This window comes from Cyprinus carpio, chromosome A25 (assembly GCF_018340385.1).
Source record: "Cyprinus carpio isolate SPL01 chromosome A25, ASM1834038v1, whole genome shotgun sequence".
Lineage (NCBI taxonomy): Eukaryota > Metazoa > Chordata > Actinopteri > Cypriniformes > Cyprinidae > Cyprinus > Cyprinus carpio.
Window position 1 is genome coordinate 20,602,637 of NC_056596.1, and position 25,692 is coordinate 20,628,328.

The following is a 25,692-nucleotide window of genomic DNA, read 5'->3' on the forward strand; positions in this document are numbered from 1 at the left end:
GTGTTTTACGTCATCACGCATTTTGAACATTTAAAGGGACCATGATCCCTGAACAGTTATGCAGAACACAGTGTACAGAACTACACTTAACAATGGTGAATTATGTCTGTCACATTCACTACATCCCCACTGGATGCAACAAATGGCTCATTTGTTAAGGGATTTATTGTTTTTGTCTCGCCGGTGTTCTGACCGGGACACGCATCACAGTATGCCAAGGGGTGTAACATTTCCGTCACACACTTGAGGTATTCGGCCAATCACAAAGCACTTATAGCTGGCCAATCAGCGTACTGCTAGCTTTTCAGAACGATGAGCTTTGTAAAAATCAATGCATTTCAGAAAGGCTGGGCATAGAAGAGAAACAATAATGTACAGTATGTGGAAAATAATGTTTTTTTTTTTTACCTTAAACTGCATAATCACATTTCACTACACCAAATACATAAAATAATGTTCTTTTTAGCAACACCATATGACCCCTTTAAGAGCAACAACATATATATTCAATATCGAGAAAAGTGTTGGATGTTGGTGAAGAGTGTGAAAAATGTGTGTTTTATTATAGCGACAGCACAAGGGGTGTTGAATATGCTGGAATAGGCCTATATCAACTCATTCTTTGTTACTGTGTTTTCTCAGTGAATAAATTGATGAATGGGAGACGATTTATTGAAGCACGAGTTTTATTGACTCAACAACACAAAGAGGATAAGAGACCAGTTAAACATACAAACCAAATTTATTTTTCACAGTAACTTCTGATCAAATGGACATGAATGACATGATGAGGAAGAATTAGAGCCAAATGTTACTGAATTCATGTTGCATGGGTTTATATAAGAGCGTCCGTTCAGTCGTGATTAGCAGCTTCTTAATCCATCACTGCTCATGTAATCAACCTCATTTAGAGTGACAGCTCGTTTTACCGTAGTAACATTAGTAAATGTGGATGATTAATTACTTGAGTTACATATTCAGCAGTTATTTTGCATCTAGTGTCACGTCAGTCTCATCTTCATCCTCCTCCTCATCTTCATCAGCTGGAGTCTGTGCTTTATTGGGTCTCGTGTTGCGCCTGCAGACGTTCAGACGGGTCAGAGGTCAGTGTGTGTGTGTGTTCGAGTGAGTGTGTGTGTGAGCGAGTGAGTAAGTGTGTGTATGTGTTTTCGATTGAGTGTGTGAGTGAGTGTGTGTGTGTGAGCGAGTGAGTAAGTGTGTGTGACTGTGTGTGTGTGTGTGTGTGAGAGAGAGAGTGAGAGAGAGAGAGTGAGTGAGTGAGAGAGGGAGTGAGAGAGTGTGTGTGTGTGTGTGTGTGTGAGAGAGTAGAGAATGAGTGTGTGTGTGTGTGTGTGTGTGTGTGTGTGTGTGTTTGTTTGTGGCGCTACAAATATTGCAAAGTGTGTGTGTGTGAGTGAGTGAGTGTGTGTGTGCGCGTGCGAGGTGTGTGTGTGTGAGCGTGTGTGAGAGAGAGAGTTAGAAAATGAATGAGTGTGTGTGTGTGTGTGTGTGTGTGTGTGTGCGCGCGCGCGCAAGCGAATGAGTGAGTGTGTGAGTGAGAGTGTGTGTGTGTGTGAGAGAGAGAGAGAGAGAGTGAGTGTGTGTGTGTGAGAGTGTGTGTGTGAGAGAATGAGTAAGTGTGTGTGTGTGTGAGAGAGAGTTAGAGAATGAGTGTGTGTGTGTGTGTGTGAGAGAGAGAGAGAGAGTGAGTGAGTGAGTGAGTGTGTGTGAGTGTGTGTGAGAGAGTTAGAGAATGAGTGTGTGTGTGTGTGTGTGTGTGTGTGTGTGTGTGTGTGTGAGTGTGTGTGTGTGTGAGTGAGTGAGTGAGTGAGTGAGTGTGTGTGTGCGCGTGCGAGTAAGTGTGTGTGTGAGAGCGTGTGTGAGAGAGAGAGTTAGAGAATGATTGAGTGTGTGTGTGTGTGTGTGTGTGTTTGCGAGTGTGTGTGTAGCGAATGAGTGTGTGTGACTGTGTGTGTGTGTGTGAGTGTGTGTGAGAGGTTGAGTGAGTGTGTGAGTGAGTGAGTGTGTGTGTGTGAGAGTGTGTGAGTGAGTGAATGAGTAAGTGTGTGAGTGTGTGTGAGAGAGTTAGAGAATGAGTGTGTGTGTGTGTGTGAGAGAGAGAGAGAGAGAGAGAGAGAGTGAGTGTGAGTGTGTGTGTGCGCGTGTGAGTAAGTGTGTGTGTGAGTGAGAGAGAGTGAGTGTGTGTGTGTCACCTGATGTGGTTGCGGAGGCCACAGATCTCCGTCTTCAGCTGATCATTGAGCTCTTGCTGCTCCTCCACGTCTCTCTGCAGCTTCTTCCTGCTGTTCTCCAGTCTCTCGATCTCCTCCTCGGCCTCATCCAGCTGACGCTTCAGGGTTTTCAGACGCAGAGCCAGCTGCAGACACACGGGACGAGTGTGAGATGTGTGTGGATGATAGGAGTCGCTCCCGTCTGAGAGCAGATCTCTCTCTCGTTTGAGTGGAAATGAAAACTAGACAGAAGAACGGGACGACTGCTGACACACACACTCACACTGAAATACACACACACACGTCTGGTACACTATCACTGTAGGGACTCTCCATAAGTGTACTGGTTTTTATACTGTATAAACTGTATTTTCTATCACCCTACACCTAAACCTATCCCTTACAGGAAACTTTCTGCATTTTTACAATCTCAAAAACCTCATTCTGTATGATTTATAAGCTTCTGTATCCATGGCGACCTCAATTTAGGTCCCACAGTGACCCATGAGATGGTGTTTATTCAGGTTTAAGTCCCCGACAGTGTAGAAAAAAAAAACAACCTGTACACACACACACACACTCATACACAGTTAGTCAGCAGGCCTGTAGGTTCATAGATACGTTTTGGTGGTTTTTGTGTTTGAATGAGAAAAGAGTTCATGTCATTGAAAGATATTTTCATTCATTTTGTGCCAAAGCAATGATAAATGATCCAGTTTACTGTGCTTCACTGGGAGAAGACTTTGGAAAAATGGGTCCTAGTGATTGGACAAAACTGTATTTCTGTCATGACAGCTCTCAGGGGGATTGGCATGGTAATGTACAAAACAAGAACAAAACAGACTATGTGAGACTGGGCTACCACGCCGACCGGCTTAACAATAGCGGCCTATGACTATGTGAGCCTGGTCTACCACACCGACTGGCCTAACAATAGCGGCCTATGACTATGTGAGCCTGGGCTACCACGCTGACTGCCTTAACAATAGTGGCCTATGACTATGTGAGCCTGGTCTACCACACTGACTGGCTTAACAATAGCGGCCTATGACTATGTGAGCCTGGGCTACCACACCGACTGGGCTTAACAATAGCGGCCTATGACTATGTGAGCCTGGGCTACCACGCTGACCAGCTTAACAATAGCGGCCTATGACTATGTGAGCCCTGGTCTACCACACTGACTGGCTTAACAATAGCGGCCTATGACTATGTGAGCCTGGGCTACCACGCTGACTGCCTTAACAATAGTGGCCTATGACTATGTGAGCCTGGGCTACCACGCTGACTGCCTTAACAATAGTGGGCTATGACTATGTAGCCTGGTCTACCACACCGACTGGCTTAACAATAGCGGCCTATGACTATGTGAGCCTGGGCTACCACGCTGACCAGCTTAACAATAGCGGCCTATGACTATGTGAGCCTGGTCTACCACACCGACTGGCTTAAACAATAGTGGCCTATGACTATGTGAGCCTGGGCTACCACACCCGACTGGCTTAACAATAGCGGCCTATGACTATGTGAGCCTGGGCTACCACGCTGACCAGCTTTACAATAATGGCCTATGACTATGGGAGCCTTTGCTACCACGCCGACGGGGGTTTGACACTAGTGGCCTATGACAATGTGATCCTGGGCTACCACGCCAACCGGCTTAACAATATTGGCCTATGACTATGTGAGCCTGGGCTACCACGCTGACTGCCTTAACAATAGTGGGCTATGACTATGTGAGCCTGGGCTACCACGCCGACTGGCTTAACAATAGTGGGCTATGACTATGTGAGCCTGGGCTACCACACTGACTGCCTTAACAATAGTGGCCTATGACTATGTGAGCCTGGGCTACCACGCTGACCAGCTTAACAATAGTGGCCTATGACTATGTGAGCCTGGTCTACCACACCGACTGGCTTAAACAATAGCGGCCTATGACTATGTGAGCCTGGGCTACCACGCCGACCAGCTTAAACACTAATGGCCTATGACTATGTGAGCCTTTGCTACCACGCCGACCGGTTTGACACTAGTGGCCTATGACAATGTGATCCTGGGCTACCACGCCAACCGGCTTAACAATAGTGGCCTATGACTATGTGAGCCTGGGCTACCACGCCAACTGGCTTAACAATAGTGACCTATGACAATGTGAGCCTGGTCTACCACACTGACTGGCTTAACAATAGCGGCCTATGACTATGTGAGCCTGGTTCTACCACACCGACTGGCTTAACAATAGCGGCCTATGACTATGTGAGCCTGGGCTACCACACCGACTGGCTTAACAATAGCGGCCTATGACTATGTGAGCCTGGGCTACCACGCTGACCAGCTTTACAATAATGGCCTATGACTATGTGAGCCTTTGCTACCACGCCGACCCGGTTTGACACTAGTGGCCTATGACAATGTGATCCTGGGCTACCACGCCAACCGGCTTAACAATAGTGGGCTATGACTATGTGAGCCTGGGCTACCACACTGACTGCCTTAACAATAGTGGGCTATGACTATGTGAGCCTGGGCTACCACGCCGACTGGCTTAACAATAGTGGCCTATGACTATGTGAGCCTGGTCTACCACACCGACTGGCTTAACAATAGCGGCCTATGACTATGTGAGCCTGGGCTACCACGCTGACCAGCTTAACAATAGTGGCCTATGACTATGTAAGCCTGGTCTACCACACTGACTGGCTTAACAATAGCGGCCTATGACTATGTGAGCCTGGTCTACCACACCGACTGGCTTAACAATAGCGGCCTATGACTATGTGAGCCTGGGCTACCACGCTGACCAGCTTAACAATAGTGGGCTATGACTTTGTGAGCCTGGTCTACCACACCGACTGGCTTAACAATAGCGGCCTATGACTATGTGAGCCTGGGCTACCACGCTGACCATCTTAACAATAATGGCCTATGACTATGTGAGCCTTTGCTACCACGCCGACCGGTTTGACACTAGTGGCCTATAACAATGTGATCCTGGGCTACCACGCCAACCGGCTTAACAATAGTGGGCTATGACTATGTGAGCCTGGGCTACCACGCCGACTGGCTTAACAATAGTTGGCTATGACTATGTGAGCCTGGGCTACCATGCTGACCGGCTTAACAATAGTGGGTTATGACTATGTGAGCCTGGGCTACCACGCCAACCAGCTTAACAATACTGGCCTATGACTATGTGAGCCTGGTCTACCACGCTGACCGGCTTAACTCTAATTAGAAGCGCACTATGTGGGATGTTTAATGAACAAAATGGATATTTGCTGTAATCCGATAGATAAGACACCAGCATCCACCTGAGCAAATATCATAATTTAGTAATCTGATAACTGCTGTTACTTTCTAAACTCCACCTGTTCCAGTGGCAGCATAACAGCTTGTTAATTCATATTTGTGCAATGATGAGATGGACAAAGTTATCTGATGCATGCCATTTTACTCTATCATGCAGATAAAAGTTGTCGAAGTTACAGTTCGCAAAAAAACCCTGGGTGGACTGACCTGAATGATGTTCTTTCTCCATTTCTGAATTACACAGCACAGCAAGTGCACATGTCGCACGAGCACATTTCTCAGAACTACATTACCTGTAATGCATTTCACTCAGAACTAACTATTTCAGCAGCCATAGATTAGGGCTGCATGATTAGACATATTTTAATCTTGATAACAATATCCACCCTTCTTGATTAATTACAACAATAATCACGATATTGGCCGGCTCGTTATTTTTTTTTAAGCCAGTTGCGTTATATTGCATTGCTAACAAGTCTTCGCTACAATAGCATTCATGCTTGTATCATGGTTGTATATGGTGAGCCCCCGTTTAAATGCATACACGAGAATGCTTATTTAATTGAACCTGTTTCATGTCATCGGTGTGTCCTCAGGGCGATTACATATGCTCTAAACTGCGTTTTGCTCCAGCTCTATGAGCACAGATACTAAATGCTGCTGCTAACATGCTTAATATTCGCTCCTGCACACAATGCAAACTGCTATCATGACACTTAGTTAAACTTGATTATGGTTGCTCATTTTTGAAATCAATTAGGCAGACCACGCAATATACACAGCGATATGGATTAAAAGAGCATTCACTAATCTTAGATGTTGAATTCGCTGAAACAAGCTGCTCTGCTACGGCAAGCTCTAGTCATATATTTGAATGTTGAGCAGCGAGCTCATTGGCTACCAATACAGACGAGAACCAATCAGCTGTGCCATGTGATAATGATGTCATTATGTCAGATAGATTAAGACCTATCAGACTGCTCCATCAGAGTTTCATGACAGAACTCTGTATGAATGTGGAAAGCAAGACTAAAATCCTGAAGAAGGGTGTCATTTGCAGTAGTTTAAGGGTCTGGGAGGGGAAAGAGCGGCTCTGATGTTCAGCGGGAGCACTGAATCTGCAGCACAGGACAGACGGTGATGGTCACCTGGTCTCTCTGGTCCTGCAGCGACAGCTTCTCCTCCTCCAGATGCAGCGTCAGCTCCTTCATGCGGCGCTCCAGTCTGCGGCTCATCTGCTGCAGCTCGCTCTTCTCTCTGAGCGCAGACAGAGAACAGAACGTCAGAGCAGAGGAGACGCTGTGAATCAGGAGCGTCTGCTGCGTCTCCTCACCTCTCCTCTCCCAGCAGCCTCTCCTCCAGCTCCTGCAGGTGCTGCTGCAGTTTGGAGACGACAGCGTCCTGACCAATGCGCTGAGACCCCTCCAGCTGTGCCACGCGGCCCCGCAGATCCTTATTCTACAGGACAGCAGATCCAGGAGCTCAAAACAAACTCAGTCAGTCGAACCCTGACACCTAAAATATTCACCTCAAGTCCCCTGAGATTTATGTTAATATTTCAATCATTTATTGACACATTCAGATGCACACTTCTTTTTTGTAAAATGCAAGATGAATATTTGATGATAATTATAATAATAACTTTATTTTACATTACAAAATTACTTAAATTCTTAATTTCAAAGTTTAAAACCTTTAAAAGGCTTTAACTTTGGCAGAATATTGGTGAAATGCTGTAAACATCTGTTCAGAAAGAAGCTGAATATCAAGTTGAATGTGAAAATAAAGTGAATTAAGCACACCTTGTGTTCCTGCATGCATGTAACTCTCACAACAAAGATATACATTTGACTTTTTTTTTTAAAAAATTGACATTCAATTTAATTATTAAATCATAAAGGCCTGTTTGGAAAACTGAGATATGTACATGTACTAAATGATGTTTGCATTCATATATGTGCGTGAAGAGGTTCACCTGTCGCTCCAGGCGGATCTTGTCACATTCCAGCTCGTGTCGAGCGGCTCGTTCCTGCAGCACTTCAGCTCTCACCTGCTCCATCTGACATATACACATATATATATCACACACATACATACACACACAGGTCATGTGTGACTGATTGTACAGACAGTATTGGAAGAGAGCTGAACTGGAGGATGACATCACTGAATCATCAATGAACTGACTTCAGTTGTTGTCTTCTTGCATTATTGATAAACTATTTTCCGGTTTAACTCTGTAAAGCTGCTTTGACTCAACCATTACTGTATAAACCATTATACAAATAAAGGTGACTTGACTTGACACACACACACACACACATATACAACACACTGATTTCTGTGGATTGAGCATTCATCATGTTCTCTCTACAGTATTCATGTATAATAACTGTGCTTGTCATTATTCATGTGAATGCATTAATCTGTGGCCTTATGAAACTGTTCATGATGTGTGTGTGTGTGTGTGTGTGTGTGTGTGTGTGTGTGTGTGTGTGTGTGTGTTATTCTGAGCGTTTCTGTGCTATCTTTGTGTTTGACTTGAACAAAACTGAGCGACTCCAATTAATGAGAAATGGCTGAATGAAGCCCAGAAATAGAGAACCAGACAACCAGAGAACTGGAGCGCTTTAACCCGGGTCAGAAACACACACAGTCCATCAGACACTGACCACAATCACGACCTACTTACACACACACAAAGTTTCTGCCATGACCTGCAGACATTAAACACACACACACTCAAGCTGAGAGATGTCGTCTGTCCAGTGTGTGTGTGTGTGTGTGTGTGTGTGTGTGTGAGACCTGCTCTCGTCCTCGTTCCAGTCTCTTCATGAGCGCGTCTGAGCTGCTGCGCTCCTCTAACACACTCCGCTCCAGCTCACACACTCGCACCTTTAAACACACACACACACACTTTAAACACATGATCTTCTGAAATTAACTGAAGATTAAAGTTCAGAATACTGTGTGTGTGTGTGTGTGTGTGTGTGTGTGTGTGTGTGTGTGTACCTCCATGAGTTTGCTGTGTCTGTCGTCGTGTGTTTGTTGTTTCTCCTCCAGCTCTTTTATTCTCTTCTGCAGCTGCTGAGTTTTCAGATCCGCCTCGTTCAGATCAAACTCACAGCGAGAGAGTTTCTCCTCCAACACACACCGCTGAACACACACACACACCAAATATGATGACAGGAACACCAAACAGAGCCAGTGTGTATGTGTGTATGTGTGTGTGTGTGCGAACCTCTCTCTGATACTCCTGTGTGGCATGTGTGTGTGTCTGTAGTTGTGTGTGTGTGTCGTGTAGCTGTGTGTGTAGCGTGTCCAGTTCTCTCTGGCTCTGATCTCTGAGTGCGTCCACCTCCTCCTGCAGCCTCAGCGTCTCCTGCTCCGACCCCGTCACCGCCGCGCTCATCTACACACACACACACACACACACACACACAGAATGAGTGCGATCAGAGTGACTCCTCGGTCAGACGGGGGGGGCGCGCGCCTCCTCTCACCTCCTCCTGCAGCCGCTCTAACACTCGGTCCTGGCTCCTCCTCTGCTCCTCTAACTCACCGCGTCTCCTCTGCAGCTCCTCCGTCTGACGGCGCTCCTCCTCAAACCTCTCCTTCAGCTCACGATGAGCTCGAGTCAACCTGCTCAGCTCACTCTGAGACACAGACAAGTCAAGTCAGCTTTATTTCTATTGCACTTTATACAATACAGACTCTAGCAAGTCAGCTTTACAGTATTAAACAGGAAATGGTGACGATAATGCAAGCACAGTTCAGAGTGGATGAGAGTAAACAGTCAATATTTCAGTTAAAGGCAGCTCATCGTTGATTCAGTTCAGTTTAATAATTGTGCTAAATTCATCAATTATGAAATGAGTTTATGGCTGCAACAAGCAATTATTTTGATAATCGATTAATCTAACGATTATTAGAACAACTAAATCGCCATTTATTTCACCGATTAATCAGTAGGTTTGATCGATTATTCAGCTTTTACAATGAGTTCAAATATTGAGTTACACATATTCTAACTAATAAAGTAATCACTTCAGATTTTGAAAACATCAAACAATTGTATTATTATTGTACATTTACAATTATTATAGTTTTTTTATAATACAAATAAATATATTTGGCATACAAAATGAGATGAGACTTTCTCATTCACCATTTAAACTGTATGACAAAGTAACTCATCATTCTGTCTAACATCTCTTTTTGTAAGTCATACGTATATAGAACAAAATAATGGTAACTGATAAGACATTTAAGTTTTGAATAAATTATTATTATCTTCTTCTTTGCATTCACTAATAAAGAGATTCACACTGGAGAGCTGCTTTATAACAGAAAATCAAGTTGCAATTGTAAATCAATATATTGTATAAAGTGCTATATAAATAAACGTGACTTAACCGATTGCAGAGCTGGTGCAAACATCACATCGCAATGATCAGATGCTTTCTGAACTGCTGTTTTCCCATCGCTGTCATTTTAGTAGTTTAGTGTAGTTCATTTAGTGTAACTGTAATTCACTGCTGCAACAAAGACTATATGATGCCTTTAAAAGCAACAGGTGAACAAATGATGAAGATTCATTTAAAGAGCAGCTTGTTTAGTGACAGTATGTGAGCACACAGACCCACCTGAGCAGCAGATATGCTAAGATGCTTTGTTTACTTTGCTGTGTTGCTCAGGGGAGCCTGCAGCATTTTCTTGGTCAAAAACAGTACTTAAATGTCAATTCAATTCAGTATCTTGAGTATGTAACTATGTCACATGTTTTAAACCTTTTAAAAATGGTACGAAAACAGCAAAAATCACCAAAAGGATCAAATACATCCAACAGCATGTTCAAAGCTGTTATACAACAACAGAGAACAAAACAATGCTGAAGAAGTGGATATTTACAATTGAAAGAAAGAAAGTTAAAATAGACTACTGTCTGTGAATGACCGCTTATTCATGACACAGCTTAATTTTCTCAAAGTTAGCCTCAGTAAGTAGAGTTTGTTTTAGTTATTTGTAGATATTGTGACAGAGAGGAAGAGAAAGAGCGTGTTTTTTATTTTAGTCGCTTACGTGTAAATGTCTTGTGTGCGAGCAGTGCTGGGAAGGTTACTCTGGAAATGTAATAGGTTACAGATTACAAGTTACCCTATTTAAAATGTAATATTATGGTAACTTTTTCAATTACTTTATTAAAGTAATGTAACTGATTACTTTTGATTACTTTTTGATTTATTTTGCTAAATTTCTAATGAATGTTTATTTGCAACTGTTAATGATTTTGAAACATTTACACCACGCAGGGTTAACCTTACAGTGGTGCTCAACACTGTCACACTTTCACAATCCTTCATCACTTGAATTAAGATGATCAGATTTGAACACATCCACCACAAGATCAGACTTTAGTACCACCTTTTACTTTGAGATTGAGCTGAAGTTCAATGCTGATTTAAAATCATAAGAAATAGTTTACTGATACTGTTTTTGAAACCAAATGTTTGCATAACTACACTGCATCTAACAATGGTTTGAAAAAAAATAGTTAATTAAAAAATAATAATAAATAAAAGTGTTCCTGTGGTTCCTCCTCAGTGTGGGTTCGATTCCCAGGGAAGCACATGTTAGGTTAAAAAAAAATGTATAGCCTGAATGCACTGTAATTTGCCAAAGCATCTGATAAATGTAAATGTAAATGTCCAGGGAACCCCAGAAGGCCTCAAGGCTGTGGCTCACTGGTAGAGCATTGCATTAGCAGCGCAAAAGGTTGTGGGTTCGATTCCCAGGGAACACATTAGGTAAAAAACTAAAAAATAAATTTTAGCCCGATTGCACTGTAAGTTGCTTTGGATAAAAGCGTCTGCTAAATGCATAAATGTAAATGTAAAAGCATATACATCAGCTCAAATATGGTTATCTAATAAGCATATGTCATATTCTGTGTACTAAACTCCTGAAACATTGCTGTCTCTTTGAAACATCTTTGTATATGATGTGACGATAGTTTTCTCAAAATAAGTGAAATGCTCATGAAGTGACTCAGAGCAGTTCTAGAGATTATGTTTATGTGTTCATGTACTCATATATTGAGGCTGAAAACACTGCTAGCATCAGTAGGCCTATGTGTAGTAAATGAAACCACATGTCTGCACCATTAATTTCCATGAGGGGCGGACTGGGAAATAATTTCACACCGGAAAATTTCAAACTCATACAAACAAATTCTGGAACATGGCCCTGACATAAAAAAGGTTTAAATCTTTAGGTTGGGGACATGCAAAATAATTAAAAGTTCTCTCCTGAACTGCACCTTCACTTCCATTGTTCTTTTTAGTCTCTTTGTTTTGATATCCATCTCTCTCATGACTTTAATACTCAAGATTTAACAAAACTATACTTTCTAAACTGCCTACGTAAAAATTAGTACATCACTACAAAATCTTTATAGAAAAATCCTAATACTGAATATGAGTCATGTTTTTCCCTTACAAAAATTAACCATGCTTTTATTATAGTAAAAGTACAGCAACCATGTTTTTTTTTTCTTCTGTATTTATTTTTACTACAAATTCCATGGTTAAACTATGGTTAGTGTAGCAAAAACCATGGCTAATTTGTGGTAACCATGCCATACTGTACCATACATTAATTTTCGTAAGGGTTGTGTTGTTTTCTGCTCAAACCTATTATAAAATATGATTATTTTTCCGCTAAATTACTACTGTAACATTACACTAGATAATAATGATGTCCTTTATACAGTATTTTGAGTGATGGTTGATAGGCTGCTGCTGCTTAACTAAGTAAACAAAGACAAAACTACAATAGCATCTTAACAGATGAAACTGACCTGCACTTAAAACCCTGAACAGAAGTTTTTCTTCTCTGCTCCAGCTGTGCGCTACAGTCCACTCATTCTCTCTCTCGCATTGATTACTCTGAGTCTGATCCAAACCGTTTAGCGGAGAGCACGCGAGCCGAAGCATTGCAGTCACGACTAACCGATTCATGATTTATTAGAGATTTAATTATTGAATGCCGAATTCGGAAATAATCGCTTTAGTACATTCGGCAGGCAATTATACAAAAAGAATATTAAAATAGCGTCCAAATCGGCTTCCAGGCCACCGGGAATTGTCCCGGTTCTCCCGATGGCCACTCAAAGCCTTATTTCCACAGACACGCAGAACGTGTAGGATTCATATATAGTCTTTTTGAGGCTTAATATTCTCATACACTAGTCCATATCACATTTTGATTCAAGTGTACTGGCCTACTTTTGATTTATTCATCCAAAATGTGGCATATTCCGTCCGCGTTAGGCTATAGGAATTCCTCTTTTATCACTGGATTCTACGAACAGATTCATTGTGGAAGTATGTCTCAGAGTAGTCAGTGCAATTTGGGAAAGAAATCAGTTAAATCTGTATGTGGATGTGTGTAAATATTCAAATGTAATCACCCCTTTGTAATCATTAACATTTTCATAAGTAACTGTAATTTAATTACACCTTTTTTTTAGTAACTGTAACTTATTACAGTAACATTTATTTTGTAATTAAATTACGTAACGCCGTTATATGTAACTAGTTACTCCTCAACACTGTGTGTGAGACAGACAGAACACACTGTCCACTGTTTGATGCAAAAGACCTACAATTTCCTTCAGGTCTGGTTTTACGGAGGTGTTAACGATGAAGCTGTAATACTAACGTTGGCGAAACAGATCTGGCAAGCTACCCAGTGCGTATTTGTGTTTGCGCTCTAGAGAGCGTTAAAGGTTTCTATTTACAATGTGTTTTATTGCATTTAGAGTTAAATCTACTCCATCCATCTCTATTTGTTATATGTGTTCTTAAGTATCTCAATACTGTTTGTTTTACTGATGGAGGAACACTTCATATGATTCATATGACTCAAAATAATGATTAATCCATAATTAGTGGCATGGTTAGTTCACGCGACAGAAATACGGAACACTCATCATAACTGCTGAAATATTTGCAGGACAGACGAACAGGTCAGGTCAGCTGAAGTGCTCATGGTACACAGTGCGTACAGCCCTACACCTGCAGGTTAATTTATATGGACTCTGAATGAGCCAAGTGGAATGGATTTGAGGAAGCAGCAGCCTGGAAGTCAAAGCTGTCTCTAAAATGAGGAATTAGAGACAGTAATAATAAGTGGGTCCAATATCACTGGTCTTAAAAAGTGGGTGGGTCTTGTCCCACAAATGTAGAATGGTTCCAATGCCTATATTTACATATTCATCTAAAGGCCACTCTCATCAGCGTCTGGTTGCTTCCCACATGAAAGCCGCGTGTGTCTTCTTTTATTGGATTGCATGAGGGCTGAATTACAGTCTTGCACTACAGCACCACACTGGTTAAACCACATTATTGCAGGGCCTACATGGGAGCTCAAACAACTATGAGATCATATGAGATCGAACAACTACAAAAAAAATCAGTAAATCAATCAACGACAACAAAAATATTTGCAGACAGTTTTTCTATTGTCAACATTGTTGATAATGTCAAATAATCATTTCAGCCCTAAATGAGTTCAACTAATCTATAAAGCAGCTCTGGAGGAAGCTCAGAGATGGATGGACAAACAGACAGATGGACAGACAGACAGACAAACAGACAGATGGAGGAAGCTCAGAGATGGATGGACAGATGGGACATACAGACAGACAGAGAGACAGAGACAGACATACAGGAGACAGACAGACAGACAAACAGACAGATGAAGAGACTGAAGGACGGACAGATGGACAGATGGACAAATGAACAGAGACTGAAGGACGGACAGACAAATGAACAGAGATGGATGGATGGATGGAGAAAGGAAGGAAGGAGGGAAGGATGGAAGGAGGTTTGTAAGATGTATGTATTTTGTATTTATTTTGTGTTGATTGGCCTATCCTACAGAAAAGCATTAAAAACTGCTACATCTGATTACTTTTCATCTTTTTTATATGAAATGAAACATTTGAGTTTGTATTTATTAAATACAGTGGCTAAATTAATGAAATATAAAGCATCAACAGGTGTTGACATTTCTCAACAGCACAGAAGTAATGACTTTATGAACTACTTTACTTCCAAGATCTATACTATTAGAGATAAAATTGTAACCACGCAGTTACAATAATAATGACTTATACTGTATTTTTACACGTTGCATTGCATCACGCCACGTAAACAAAACCCTGTCTGCATTTTTGATCGGAGAAACGACAAACAACAAGCTCTACTGTACACCGGCGGTTCTCAATTCCAGTTCTCACTCCCCCAGCTCTGCATATTTTGCACGTCTCTTGTTAACACACCTGATTCAGATAATCAGCTCGTTAGAAGTGAGCTCCATGCATGAGCAGGGGAACATTCATTCATGGACTTGCACTGTGCAACGTCTTCACACACGGACAAGTGTGATATAATTTACCTCTGTAAATAAATAAAAATTTAATTCACATCTCGCTCACTTCAGTGCACTTTGAATGGAACATATACATTCGCTTCGAACTGGAATCATGGCAGAATATCCTGTGATGTCCACTCCGCAGGGCACTTACCTTCAAATAGAACAAACGTCTGAAGCAATAAGAGAAACATATAAAATGTGCAGAGCAGGGGGCGTGAGGACTGGAATTGAGAACCGCTGCTCTACACTGCTCAAAACTCACGTTTTAATCATCAGCGGCAAATCCTTTACATACAGGCTGTGAGTCAGAACATTGTAGTCTTATCTCCCAGGATCAGGAAACAGTCCTCCATAAAATGTGCTGCACACATCTGAATATTTGGGTTGAACTGTTCTGGAACAGTGTTGTAAATACAACTTAAAGGGTTAGTTCACCCAAAAATGAAAATTCAGTCATTAATTACTAATGTATTACTAACGTATATGTTTCATTCAAAGTGCATTGAAGTGAGCGAGATGTGAATTTAAATTTTATTTATGTTTATATAACATTTGGGTGGCGTTATGCAAATCTTCCCACATCATGATGAGACTTGTGGGGGCATGTTAGAATCAGCCATTTTAGGGGGGGGGGGTGTCTTTTATAAAGAATATCTTTGGGTTTGAGACTTTAGTCTTTGCAACTTTACAGATCTTCTTTCTGCACCAAGAGCTTGTAACACTCCAAAGAGAAAGGAAAACTTGAAATCACATCATATGACCCCTTTAAACTGAACTGAGCTGGATGATGACATCACTGAATTCAATGATGAACTGCCTTTAACTGAAAACTGTTTACTATTGTCATGTTGCATTATTGACACACTATTTTTCTATTTATTACTGTAAAGTGCTTTGACACAATCTGTATCGTTAAAACGGCTATATAAATAAAGGTGACTTGACTTGACTTGACAGACAGACAGATGGACAGACAGACAGAGAAATGAACAGACAGAGACAGACAGACAGAGGACAGACAGACAGAGGACAGACAGACAGACAGACGAATGGACAGACAGACAGAGGACAGACAGACAGACAGACAGACGAATGGACAGACAGATGGACAGACAGACGGAGGACAGACAGACGAATGGACAGACAGATGGACAAACAAGACAGACGGAGGACAGACAGACAGACAGACAGACAGACAGATGGACAGATGGACAGACAGACGAATGGACAGACAGATGGACGGACAGACAGACAGACAGACGGACAGAGATGGACAGACAGACAAAGACAGATGGACAGACAGACAGATGAATGGACAGACAGATGGACAGAAAGACAGACAGACAGACAGACAGACAAATGGACAGACAGATGGACGGCAGACAGACACAGACAGACAGACAGACAGATAGACAGACGGACAGACGGACAGACAGACAGATGAATGGACAGACAGATGGACGGACAGACAGACGGATAGACGGACAGACAGATGGACGGACAGACAGATGGATGGACAGACAGACAGATGGACGGAAAGACAGATGGACAGACAGACAGATGAATGGACAGACAGATGGACAGAAAGACAGACAGAGGACAGACAGACAGACAGACAGACAGACGAATGAACAGACAGACAGAGGACAGACAGACAGACAGGACAGACGATGGGACAATGAGACAGACGGAGGATAGGCAGACAGACAGACAGACAGATGGACAGACAGATTGACAGACAGACAGACGAATGGACAGACAGATGGACGGACAGACAGACAGAGGACAGACAGACAGACGAATGAACAGACAGACAGACGAATGGGCAGACAGACAGGCAAATGGACAGACAGACGACTAGACAGACAGATGGACAGACAGACAGAGGACAGACAGACAGAGGACAGACGAAGGGACAGACAGACAGACGAATGGACAGACAGATGGACAGAAAGACGGAGGACAGACAGACAGACAGACGAATGGACAGACAGATGGACAGACAGACGGAGGACAGACAGACGGAGGACAGACAGACAGACGGATTTATGGACAGACAGACAGAAAGACAGATGGATGGATGGACAGACAGGTTACCTGCGTGTCAGACAGACAGACAGAGACAGACAGATGGTTACCTGCGTGTCCTCCAGGTGTCTCATCAGGGCTCGGTTGGCTCCACACATGTCCTCCTCCTGCTGTCTGACCTCCTGCAACTCTTCCTCCAGATTCTGTTTCTCCATCTGAACATCAAGAAAAAAACTGGTACTGAAACTGGTACTGTTCATACTGCAGCTTTAACAGGGGATCATGCTGATTCTCACCATCAGCTGCTCCACGCGCTCTGTGAGGAGCTTCTCATGCTCCTGTTTCTGCTGGATGAGGTGGTGGAGGGAGGAGATCTGCTCCTCCAGAGTGCAAATCTTCTGCTGGAGCTCTACTTTAGTCTGCTTCAGCTCTGAGATCAGCGCCTGACCGACTCCTTTCTCTGCAGCCACCTCCAGAACCTTCTGACCCAGCAGAGCCACACTCTGGAGCAGAGGAAGAGGACGGAGGAACGTCAAGTCAGCTTTAATTCTATAGAGCTACATATAATAGACTGTTTATGAAATAAAAGTGAACTGAAATGAAACACAATATAGAAACGTGCCTCTTTGGCCTCCTGTGTGGCTTCCAGGAGTCTGTTGATCTCCTCCTGGTGCTCCTCCTGCAGCGCCTCCACATCTCTGGCGTGAGCTGAGATCTCCTCCTCTAGCGCCCCCCGCAGGGCTTTCAGCTCCCTGTCCCGCCGGTGTAGCGCCTCCTCCTGCTCCTCCTGCACCCGCTGCAGGGCCATGAACTCCCCGCGCAACTGAGACAGATCCTGAGAGATGGACATAGAGGTTTTCACCTCAAACAAATCATTCCATGGAAAATGAAGGGGTCAGAGGTCGTACCTGCAGCAGCCTGTCTCTCTCTCCGGCCTCGCAGCTCTTAGTGCTGTCTAACTCATCATGGATGTCAGACAGCTGCTGCTGCAGATCCCTCATATCAGACCGACACTGATCACGAGCTCTTCTGGCCTGCAGGAGTCTGAACACACACATCACACACACACACACACACACACACACACACACACACACACACACACACACATATATAAGTGTGTGTGTGTGTGTGTGTGTGTGAGAGAGAGATCTCTACTCACTGGTCCAGTGAGGTCTGCAGCTCTTTCTCCATGTCCGTGAGTTTGTGACGGATGATGATCTGCTCCTGTTCGCTCCTCTCTAGCGCCTCCTGCAGTCTCCTCAGCTCAGCATTTCTCTCCTCTTTCTGCTCAGACAAACTCTCCTTGTCCTGCAGAGACACGGATGATGTCAGATGGGACACAAACTGACTGATTGTACTCATATCTGATCCAATCACCTGCTGGGCTTCCTGCAGCTGCTGCTGTAAGTGAGTGACGTGTCTCTCCAGCGCTGCCCTTCTGTCTTTAAGATCATTTATCTCCTCCAGAGGAGCTGCAAACTCCAACTATTCAACACGCACAAACCAATCAAACACTGGAACAACTCACAAAACGGTAACTCACAAGCATATGGAGAGATTTAACACACTAGACTAAATAAATATATATTATAAAACTTTAAAATATGTTTATGGAATGATGAAATAAAGTACAATGAAATGCAAATATATTTAATTATGCTTATATTTACTGATTGCCACATTTTATTATGTCTAGATTTCTTTCAGGTCCTTTTTCAGAATAAATAAATACACAGCTTTTTTTAATTCATGCTTACATTTAATCATACTTATTGCAATATGCCATCATGTTTTAATGATTTTAATATATATTTTATTAAAAGTAGTCTGTTAAATGCCTCCATACATGTGTCCAAGTACCAGCAGTTATAGTTACTACAATCAAACTGTGGAAAGTTCGTTTTTCAAAACAAAACAAAACAAAACAAACACAGTTCGCCGCAGAGCTTGAATTCAGTAAGAACAGCTGCAGTTTAATGTACCGCGGTATTTTGATGGAAGCTCAGGGTTACCGTGGTGAATGTCCTCTCACCTCCTCCAGGGTCATGAACTTCAGCATGTGGATCTTGTCAAACATCAGCTCCACCTTCTGCCTGATAATGGCTTCACCCTCACAGGACCTGAGGGAAACCAGCCGCAGAGACACAGCTAAAGTCAGATTCTGATCTGCATCAGTCAGTCACTTACACCAGTATTTACTCACGCGTCGCTCCAAACCGGCTGAATAATAACTTCATTTGGGTGACAGAAAGCTCGTATGACTTTGGAAGCGCTGCAGTGACACTTTTTCTGGAGCTTCAGCACATCTGTGTTTATTTCTTCTGAGGCAGAACAAATAAAGTCATGCAGGTTTGGAGCGACATGAGGGCGAGTAAATAATGACGATTCAGCTGAACTACCGGTTTTAGTTCAAAACCATCACTCTGGTTCCTCAGGATCAGGAATAAACTCAATTCTCCTTCAGGTTCATCTGATGTGCTGAGACGGAAGACAAACAAGAGTCAGCATTCAGCTGAACAAACACGTCACTATCAGAAGAAAGAGGAGCAGCCGTGCTTGGGACGTTCGTCAACAGATTCCAGAAAAGCATGAGAATTTTTTATCATAACATCTAATATATGGCATGTAGCATAATGCTGAATGATTACCATATTCATATTCTACAGTATTTTATTCCAGAGAATCCCATGTGTTTCTCATGAACATATAACACACTCACACACTGTCATTCTCCCTAAAGCAGCTGAATGAACAGGTTCTACAGTTCGTTCTCACCCATCTTTTAGGTAGTTAACCATCACCAGTTTAGCGGTGTCCTCATCGGGCTGATCCGGAAGCTCCCGCTGTCCTTTCAGAAGATCAGGTGTGGCCTGAGAGACACGTGACATGATGACTCATGAATCAGTTCAGATGAATCCAACACATTCAAATGACTCGTGTGTGTGTGTGTCGTCCCTACCTGTCCACTGCCAGTCTCTTCTTTGACCTCTGACCTCTCCTGCTGCCCTGCAGATGTGGCTCTGACCCCTGTGACCTCTGACACATCTGTCTGTGTGAAGCTGCCGACTTGCATTCCGATCTCTGTCCCATCCGATCTGGACTCCAGACTTCTGGAGCGCCTCTTCTCCTCGGGTCCGAATCTTCTGCGGTGAGCGCCTTGGCCGGTCTGAGGGGATCCTGCGCTCGTCCTGGTGTGCTGTATCTCTGAGGCAGGTTCAGACCTCCTGCAGATGATATGAGACGGCTGGTAGGGAACGCTCTCCACCGCCGGCTCCTGGACTCGGTCCCAACCCGCTCCCGGCACGGGGATCCTGGCTCTCTTCACCATCACGGGCGAGGAAGGGCTGCTGCACCAGCCGCGGTGGTTTCTGGGATCGTAGGCTCTCAGGATCTCAGGGTTCCTCTGGTAGTTCAGCAGCTGGGCCGGCGGGTTCTTGAAGGCTCTCAGAGATCTGTAATGATCCGGTCGAGGAGTTTGAGTGCTTGAAGCGCTGCCGCTCATATTGGACACAAACTCCGGCCGCTGATGGTCGGTGAGAAAGACGTCGGGATACTCCGGAGAACACCTCCCCTGAGTGTTCAGGACCACGTACGGCCGGCCGGCGATGCCCTGGACCTGGACTTTCACCCCAAAAGATCCTGAATCATCATCAGCCTGAGACGCTTGAACAGGGTCAGACTGAGATCGTCCATCATGAGCGCCAGACAGCTCCATCTAGAAAACAATCACTGACTCTCAGTCCAGACTGAAGGAGACTCCTGACAGCGAATGACAGACTAATACTGACATCAGCGAGAGAAACAATGAGTGTTTAGAGTATACACAGAGGATGATGACGCTCACTCAGCCGCTGCATACACTGCTATTGTTCTTATATACAGCTGGTTATAAAAACTACAACCTCAGCCTAGCAGAAAACCTTCTGCATTTTTACAATTAAAAAATAAAAAACTTTATTTACCTAATTTTACAAATGAGGGCATTCCATAAGGAGGTTTTATCAGGTTTAGTACACATTCTCTGAAATATGATTAAGTAGGTACACACACACATATACACATACATGCATTAAATGCATACAATCATTCTTCAAACTAAACTGATTAACTTATAAACAAACTTGTTTAGAATAAAAATGATGTCATAAAATGACATATTCAGGATCTTTATATTCCATAAATAATTTTTGAATTCATGTCACATCTTTCTCTCTCTGATCAGACTCCTGATGATCCAATAGGACTTTTCATGAAACTCTATCGTTTCAGCTATGGATAGAAAATATTCCTCATATTGTCAGTCAATTTATCAGAAGATTTCAGATACTGGATACAGCTGTAATAAAAGCTGGTTGAAATGGTCCGTTTATACTGTTAATAGATCAGTTCTTGTAATGGAAAGAGGTAGAGTAAGTGGACAGAAGTGATCTTACCGCTCAGTCTTCAGTCACAGACGCAGAACTCCAGCACAGAAACTCAGTGAGGACAGCAGATGTAGACACGCCCCTCCTCTCTGACTGGACAAAAGTCAGAGGAGTCCGCCTCTCAAACTCCGCCCCCAACCCTCTGGGGACCCACCCACACCCTGAACACACACACGCACAGACACACTCCAGATGACTTTAATCAAGGACAGTTTTCAACCCAGAAAAGTTTTTAGATAATAATCCAATAACTTCTTTTCTTTATAAATCAGATACTGCAGTTCAATTATCCAATAAACTTTATTTGAAACCTATGAAAGGAACATTTACATCTGATGAATGTATTGGTAATAAAGCAAGACTTAAAAACAGTCTTCCAGCAGAAGAGAGAGATCAGGGTGTGTTTCTGTACAAACTGAGCAACTGCTTGACATATTGTGCTAAATAACCATACACTGAGCAAAAGATGAAGAGAGCGAACGACAGCGAGAACAGAAGACAAAGCAAACATTTCACTCGATGCAGATGAGTTGCTCTTCTGAAACAGTGTGAAGATCAACAGATCCTGCGAGCGAAAGCGCTGACAGACAGGCCGCGTGATGATGAACAGGTTATTCAGGCTGTTTGAGTGCAAATAAACAGTTCAGCAGAAACTTAGACCACGACCATTCAGCTGCTGCTCTCCCTCTCTCGCACACACACACACACACACACACACACACACACACACACACACACACACACACAAACACACACACACACAAACACACACTGAGATGTTTAGCTCAGTCTCAGACACCGGTGATGTTCATATGAAAAAGCAGTGAACATCACTGAGGATGAGATGCCCTCTTTGTGCTCCACTAAAGACAGAAAGTCATGCAGGCTTGATAAAATGATGACAGAATTGTCATTTCTTGACGAACTGTTCATTTAAAGGACATGAGTGAGATCTCAGTATGTACTGCTGCCAAACATCAGAAAGAAAATAACAATCCACCAAATGAGACACAGGATGGGACGACACTTACTTCGACTTTTCTTTGATTTCTTACTAAATCTCTAATGTTTCTTCATGTTCATTTAAATGCTTTTTGAAGTTTTGTAACATTTTTTATATTTTTTATTATGCAAACAGACTATTACAATATTTACAAAAAACAAATGAAATGCAAAAAACAAATTCAGAGACCAACATAACATACATATCAGTACGATTTGTGTGTGTGTGTATGTGTGTGCGTGTGTGTTAGTGTAACTGGGTGAGGGAGTAGAAATATATGAGTAAAGGGGCTGTAGGGAAGTACAACAGACTTAACCAGAGAAAAAAAAAAAAAAAAAAAAAGATCAATACACATACATATATACACACATAACAATAGCAATAGTACTAATAATAATAATGATAATAATAATAATAATAATGATGATGATGAATCCAATTAATAAGAAAAGACAAATGGTAATAATAGTATTAGCAGTCGTAGTAATGATAAACATATATTAACAAATATTTCTTCCAGAATGAGGGGGAGGTTAAAGGATCAGGAAAAGGACAAATAAAATAGTAGTAGTAGTAGTAGAAATAATAATAATAATAATAATAATAATAATAATAATAATAATAATAATAATAATAATAATAATAATAATATTGACACAGCCATTGAAAGTAATGATAATAGTAGTAGCTGCAATAATAATAATAATAATAATAATAATAATAATAATAATATTGATACAACTATTAATGATAAGATATTGTAAAGCTGCCTCTGACATCCCTCATGGCCATGGCATATGATAGATAGTTGCAAAGGGGTTATCAAGGTGAGGTGCTTCGGGGCCCAGGGTCACCAAATCCAAACTCATTCCCAGCCGTTCCAGACATGCCACGCTTACCCTGTCTTGTGTTTTTTTTGTTTTTTTTTTTTTTAAATATGGCTGTTTTCATTGTTATACTCATGATATGTTTGTCAACTAGTGTGTGATGCATTTAAAAAGTATGGCGTGTAACATGGAGCAGCCCAGTACAAAGCCCAAGCTGCCACGCCCACACCACACTTACCCTATGTGTTTTATTTGGGGGGGGCTTGTTTTATGGTCCAAATGACTGTGTGTGCACTTCATCTAACATGTGATGTATTAAAACAGCGAGGCAAGTGCTGGTCCAGCCGGAGACGAGAAATCCCAGGTTAAAAAGTACAAGCTGGAGGGCGAAAGCCCAAGGACCCCGGCCCCACAACACACCCACAGCTAATCAAAACCATACATGGTAGGGACCAGTATGCTACAGCCAGCCCGGGTCCAGAAGCAGCAAGAGAGAGAGAGCGCGCGAGAGAGAGAGAGCGAGAGAAGAGAGAGAGAGAGAGAAAGAGAAATTTCAATATAATCTTATGAGTATTTTTTATATATTTTATATATATATATATATTCTTATGAGTATTTTTTTTATATATATTATATATATATATATATATACACATACATATTTAATAGTTGGTGTTGTTACCTCTTCCTGACCTTGCTCCCCCCAATCATGTGTGAATATTGATGGTGTATAATTGAAGATGGCTCCAGACAAAGAAGGTCAGTGGATTCATGACTGTTAGGAGATAAGGAGAGATAACCAAGAAGGGTGTAGTTCTAGTATACTATTTTGAGTGGAGGTAGACAAGTTTTCCATGGATATGTACTCTATTAATAAATTTTTCCAAGTTGTAATGTGTATGGTGTTCCTTGACTTCCAGTTCATGAGGATAGTTTTCTTGGCGATAGTTAGAGCTACTAGGAGTAATTGACTGTTTGTACTGTTTAGATTGATTATGGATATGTCACCTAATATACAAAGGGAGGTGGACAGCGGGATGTGACATCCCATAAATTTGGATAGTGAGTTAGTAACATTTTACCAGAATTTTTTAACTGAGGTGCAATCCCAAATAGCGTGTATATAGGTGTCTGGAGTGTTTTGTGTGCAATGTGAGCATGTTTCTGCAGTAAAACCCATTTTAAATAATTTCTGCCCAGTAAGGTGAGATCTATGAAGTACTTTATATTGTATAAGTTGTAAGTTGGCGTTTTTTGTCATGAAGGTGATATTTTTACACATTTGTGTCCAGAAAGCAGCATTGGGAGCAATGGATAAGTCCGATTCCCATTTAGCACTGGGTAAGCTTAATGTATTGTCTGATTTGGATATTATTTTATATATTTTGGAGAGTAGTTTTTTTTGGGGAGGTTATATTAATTAGCTCTGAGATTGGAGGGGGAAGGTCTAGATTAATTGTCTGAGTGTCAATTTTTGATTGAATAGATGATTTGATTTGTAAGTATTCCAAAAAACAATTACTCCCAATGCCGTATTTCTGGACCAAGTGAGAAAATGGTGCCAAGTTATTATTAAGGAGGATGTGTTGAAGTTGTGTGATGCCCTTATCTACCCATGTGCGCAAGTTGAGTGGCTTCTTGTTAAATTTCCACCAGGCTGTCAGAGCTGCGGCTATTGTTGGTGTTTTAAAACAGTTATGCTTTTTGATTGTCTGATTATAGAAGGGTAAATCTGAAATGTTAATGTCCTTACAAACTGACTGTTCCACATCTAGCCATGTGCTTTCTGATGGGTTAGGATGAATCCATTTGTATATATTTTGGAGCTGATTGGCCAAAAAGTAGTGGTATAAATGTGGAGCTTCAAGTCCTCCTTGTGTTTTTGGTTTCTGTAGTGTAGATTCCTTTAATGTAGCTGTTTTGTCGGATGGCTGCTGCTAATGGCTCAATGAAAATGGTAAATAATGAAGGGGAGAGTGGGCATCCTTGTCTAGTCCCCCGTTGTAGTGTGAAGATATGTGATGTTAGTCCATTGGTGATGACAGTAGCTGAAGGTGATGTATACAGAATTTTGATCCAATTAATGAATGACTCCCCAAAACCAAACCTCTCTAATGTGGAAAACAGGAATTTCCAACTGACCCTAGCAAAAGCTTTTTCTGCATCGAGAGTAACTATGATGGTTTTGGTTTTTTGAGTTGATGAATAATGCATTAGGTTAAAAAGTCTGCGTGTGTTATTGGACGAGAGTCTACCTTTGATGAAACCGGTTTGATCTGGATGGATTATAGATGGTGTGACTTTTTCTATTCTATGTGCTAGTGCTTTGGCGATGATTTTAATGTCTACATTGATTAGGGAGATCGGACGATAACTTGACGGTGATGTTGGGTCTTTATTTGGTTTAAGAAGGAGTGAAATAG

At 42.2% G+C, this 25,692-nt stretch overlaps 1 protein-coding gene across 2 annotated transcripts; it reads right to left on the reverse strand.

The window, feature by feature from the left end:
* Positions 1-668: 668 nt before the first annotated feature.
* On the reverse strand, positions 669-21,595 carry LOC109071120 (cingulin-like protein 1). Of its 2 annotated transcripts, none has more exons than XM_042715856.1 (19): positions 21,449-21,595; positions 19,975-20,730; positions 19,791-19,885; positions 19,048-19,135; positions 18,393-18,500; positions 18,175-18,323; positions 17,921-18,056; positions 17,635-17,847; positions 17,309-17,515; positions 17,123-17,227; positions 9,047-9,199; positions 8,902-8,955; positions 8,556-8,699; positions 8,349-8,438; positions 7,519-7,602; positions 6,877-7,001; positions 6,692-6,800; positions 2,214-2,377; positions 669-1,078 (listed from the first exon to the last, which is right to left on the reverse strand). In XM_042715856.1, exons 2-19 carry the CDS (start codon positions 20,728-20,730, stop codon positions 985-987), a joined length of 2,874 nt encoding a protein of 957 aa, XP_042571790.1. In that variant the 5' UTR covers positions 21,449-21,595; the 3' UTR covers positions 669-984. The 2 variants fall into 2 exon arrangements, with proteins under 2 accessions (XP_042571790.1, XP_042571789.1); XM_042715855.1 differs by having other exon boundaries at positions 8,785-8,955.
* Positions 21,596-25,692: the final 4,097 nt, after the last annotated feature.

Coding starts and splice junctions, on each gene's coding strand:
- LOC109071120 (XM_042715855.1), bottom strand. CDS start 20,730: ATGGAGCTGTCTGGCGCTCATGATGGACGATCTCAGTCTGACCCTGTT. Junction 8,956..9,046: donor TAGAGCGGCTGCAGGAGGAG/GTGAGAGGAGGC, acceptor GTGTGTGTGTAG/ATGAGCGCGGCGGTGACGGG. Junction 1,079..2,213: donor GGCCTCCGCAACCACATCAG/GTGACACACACA, acceptor GAACGTCTGCAG/GCGCAACACGAGACCCAATA.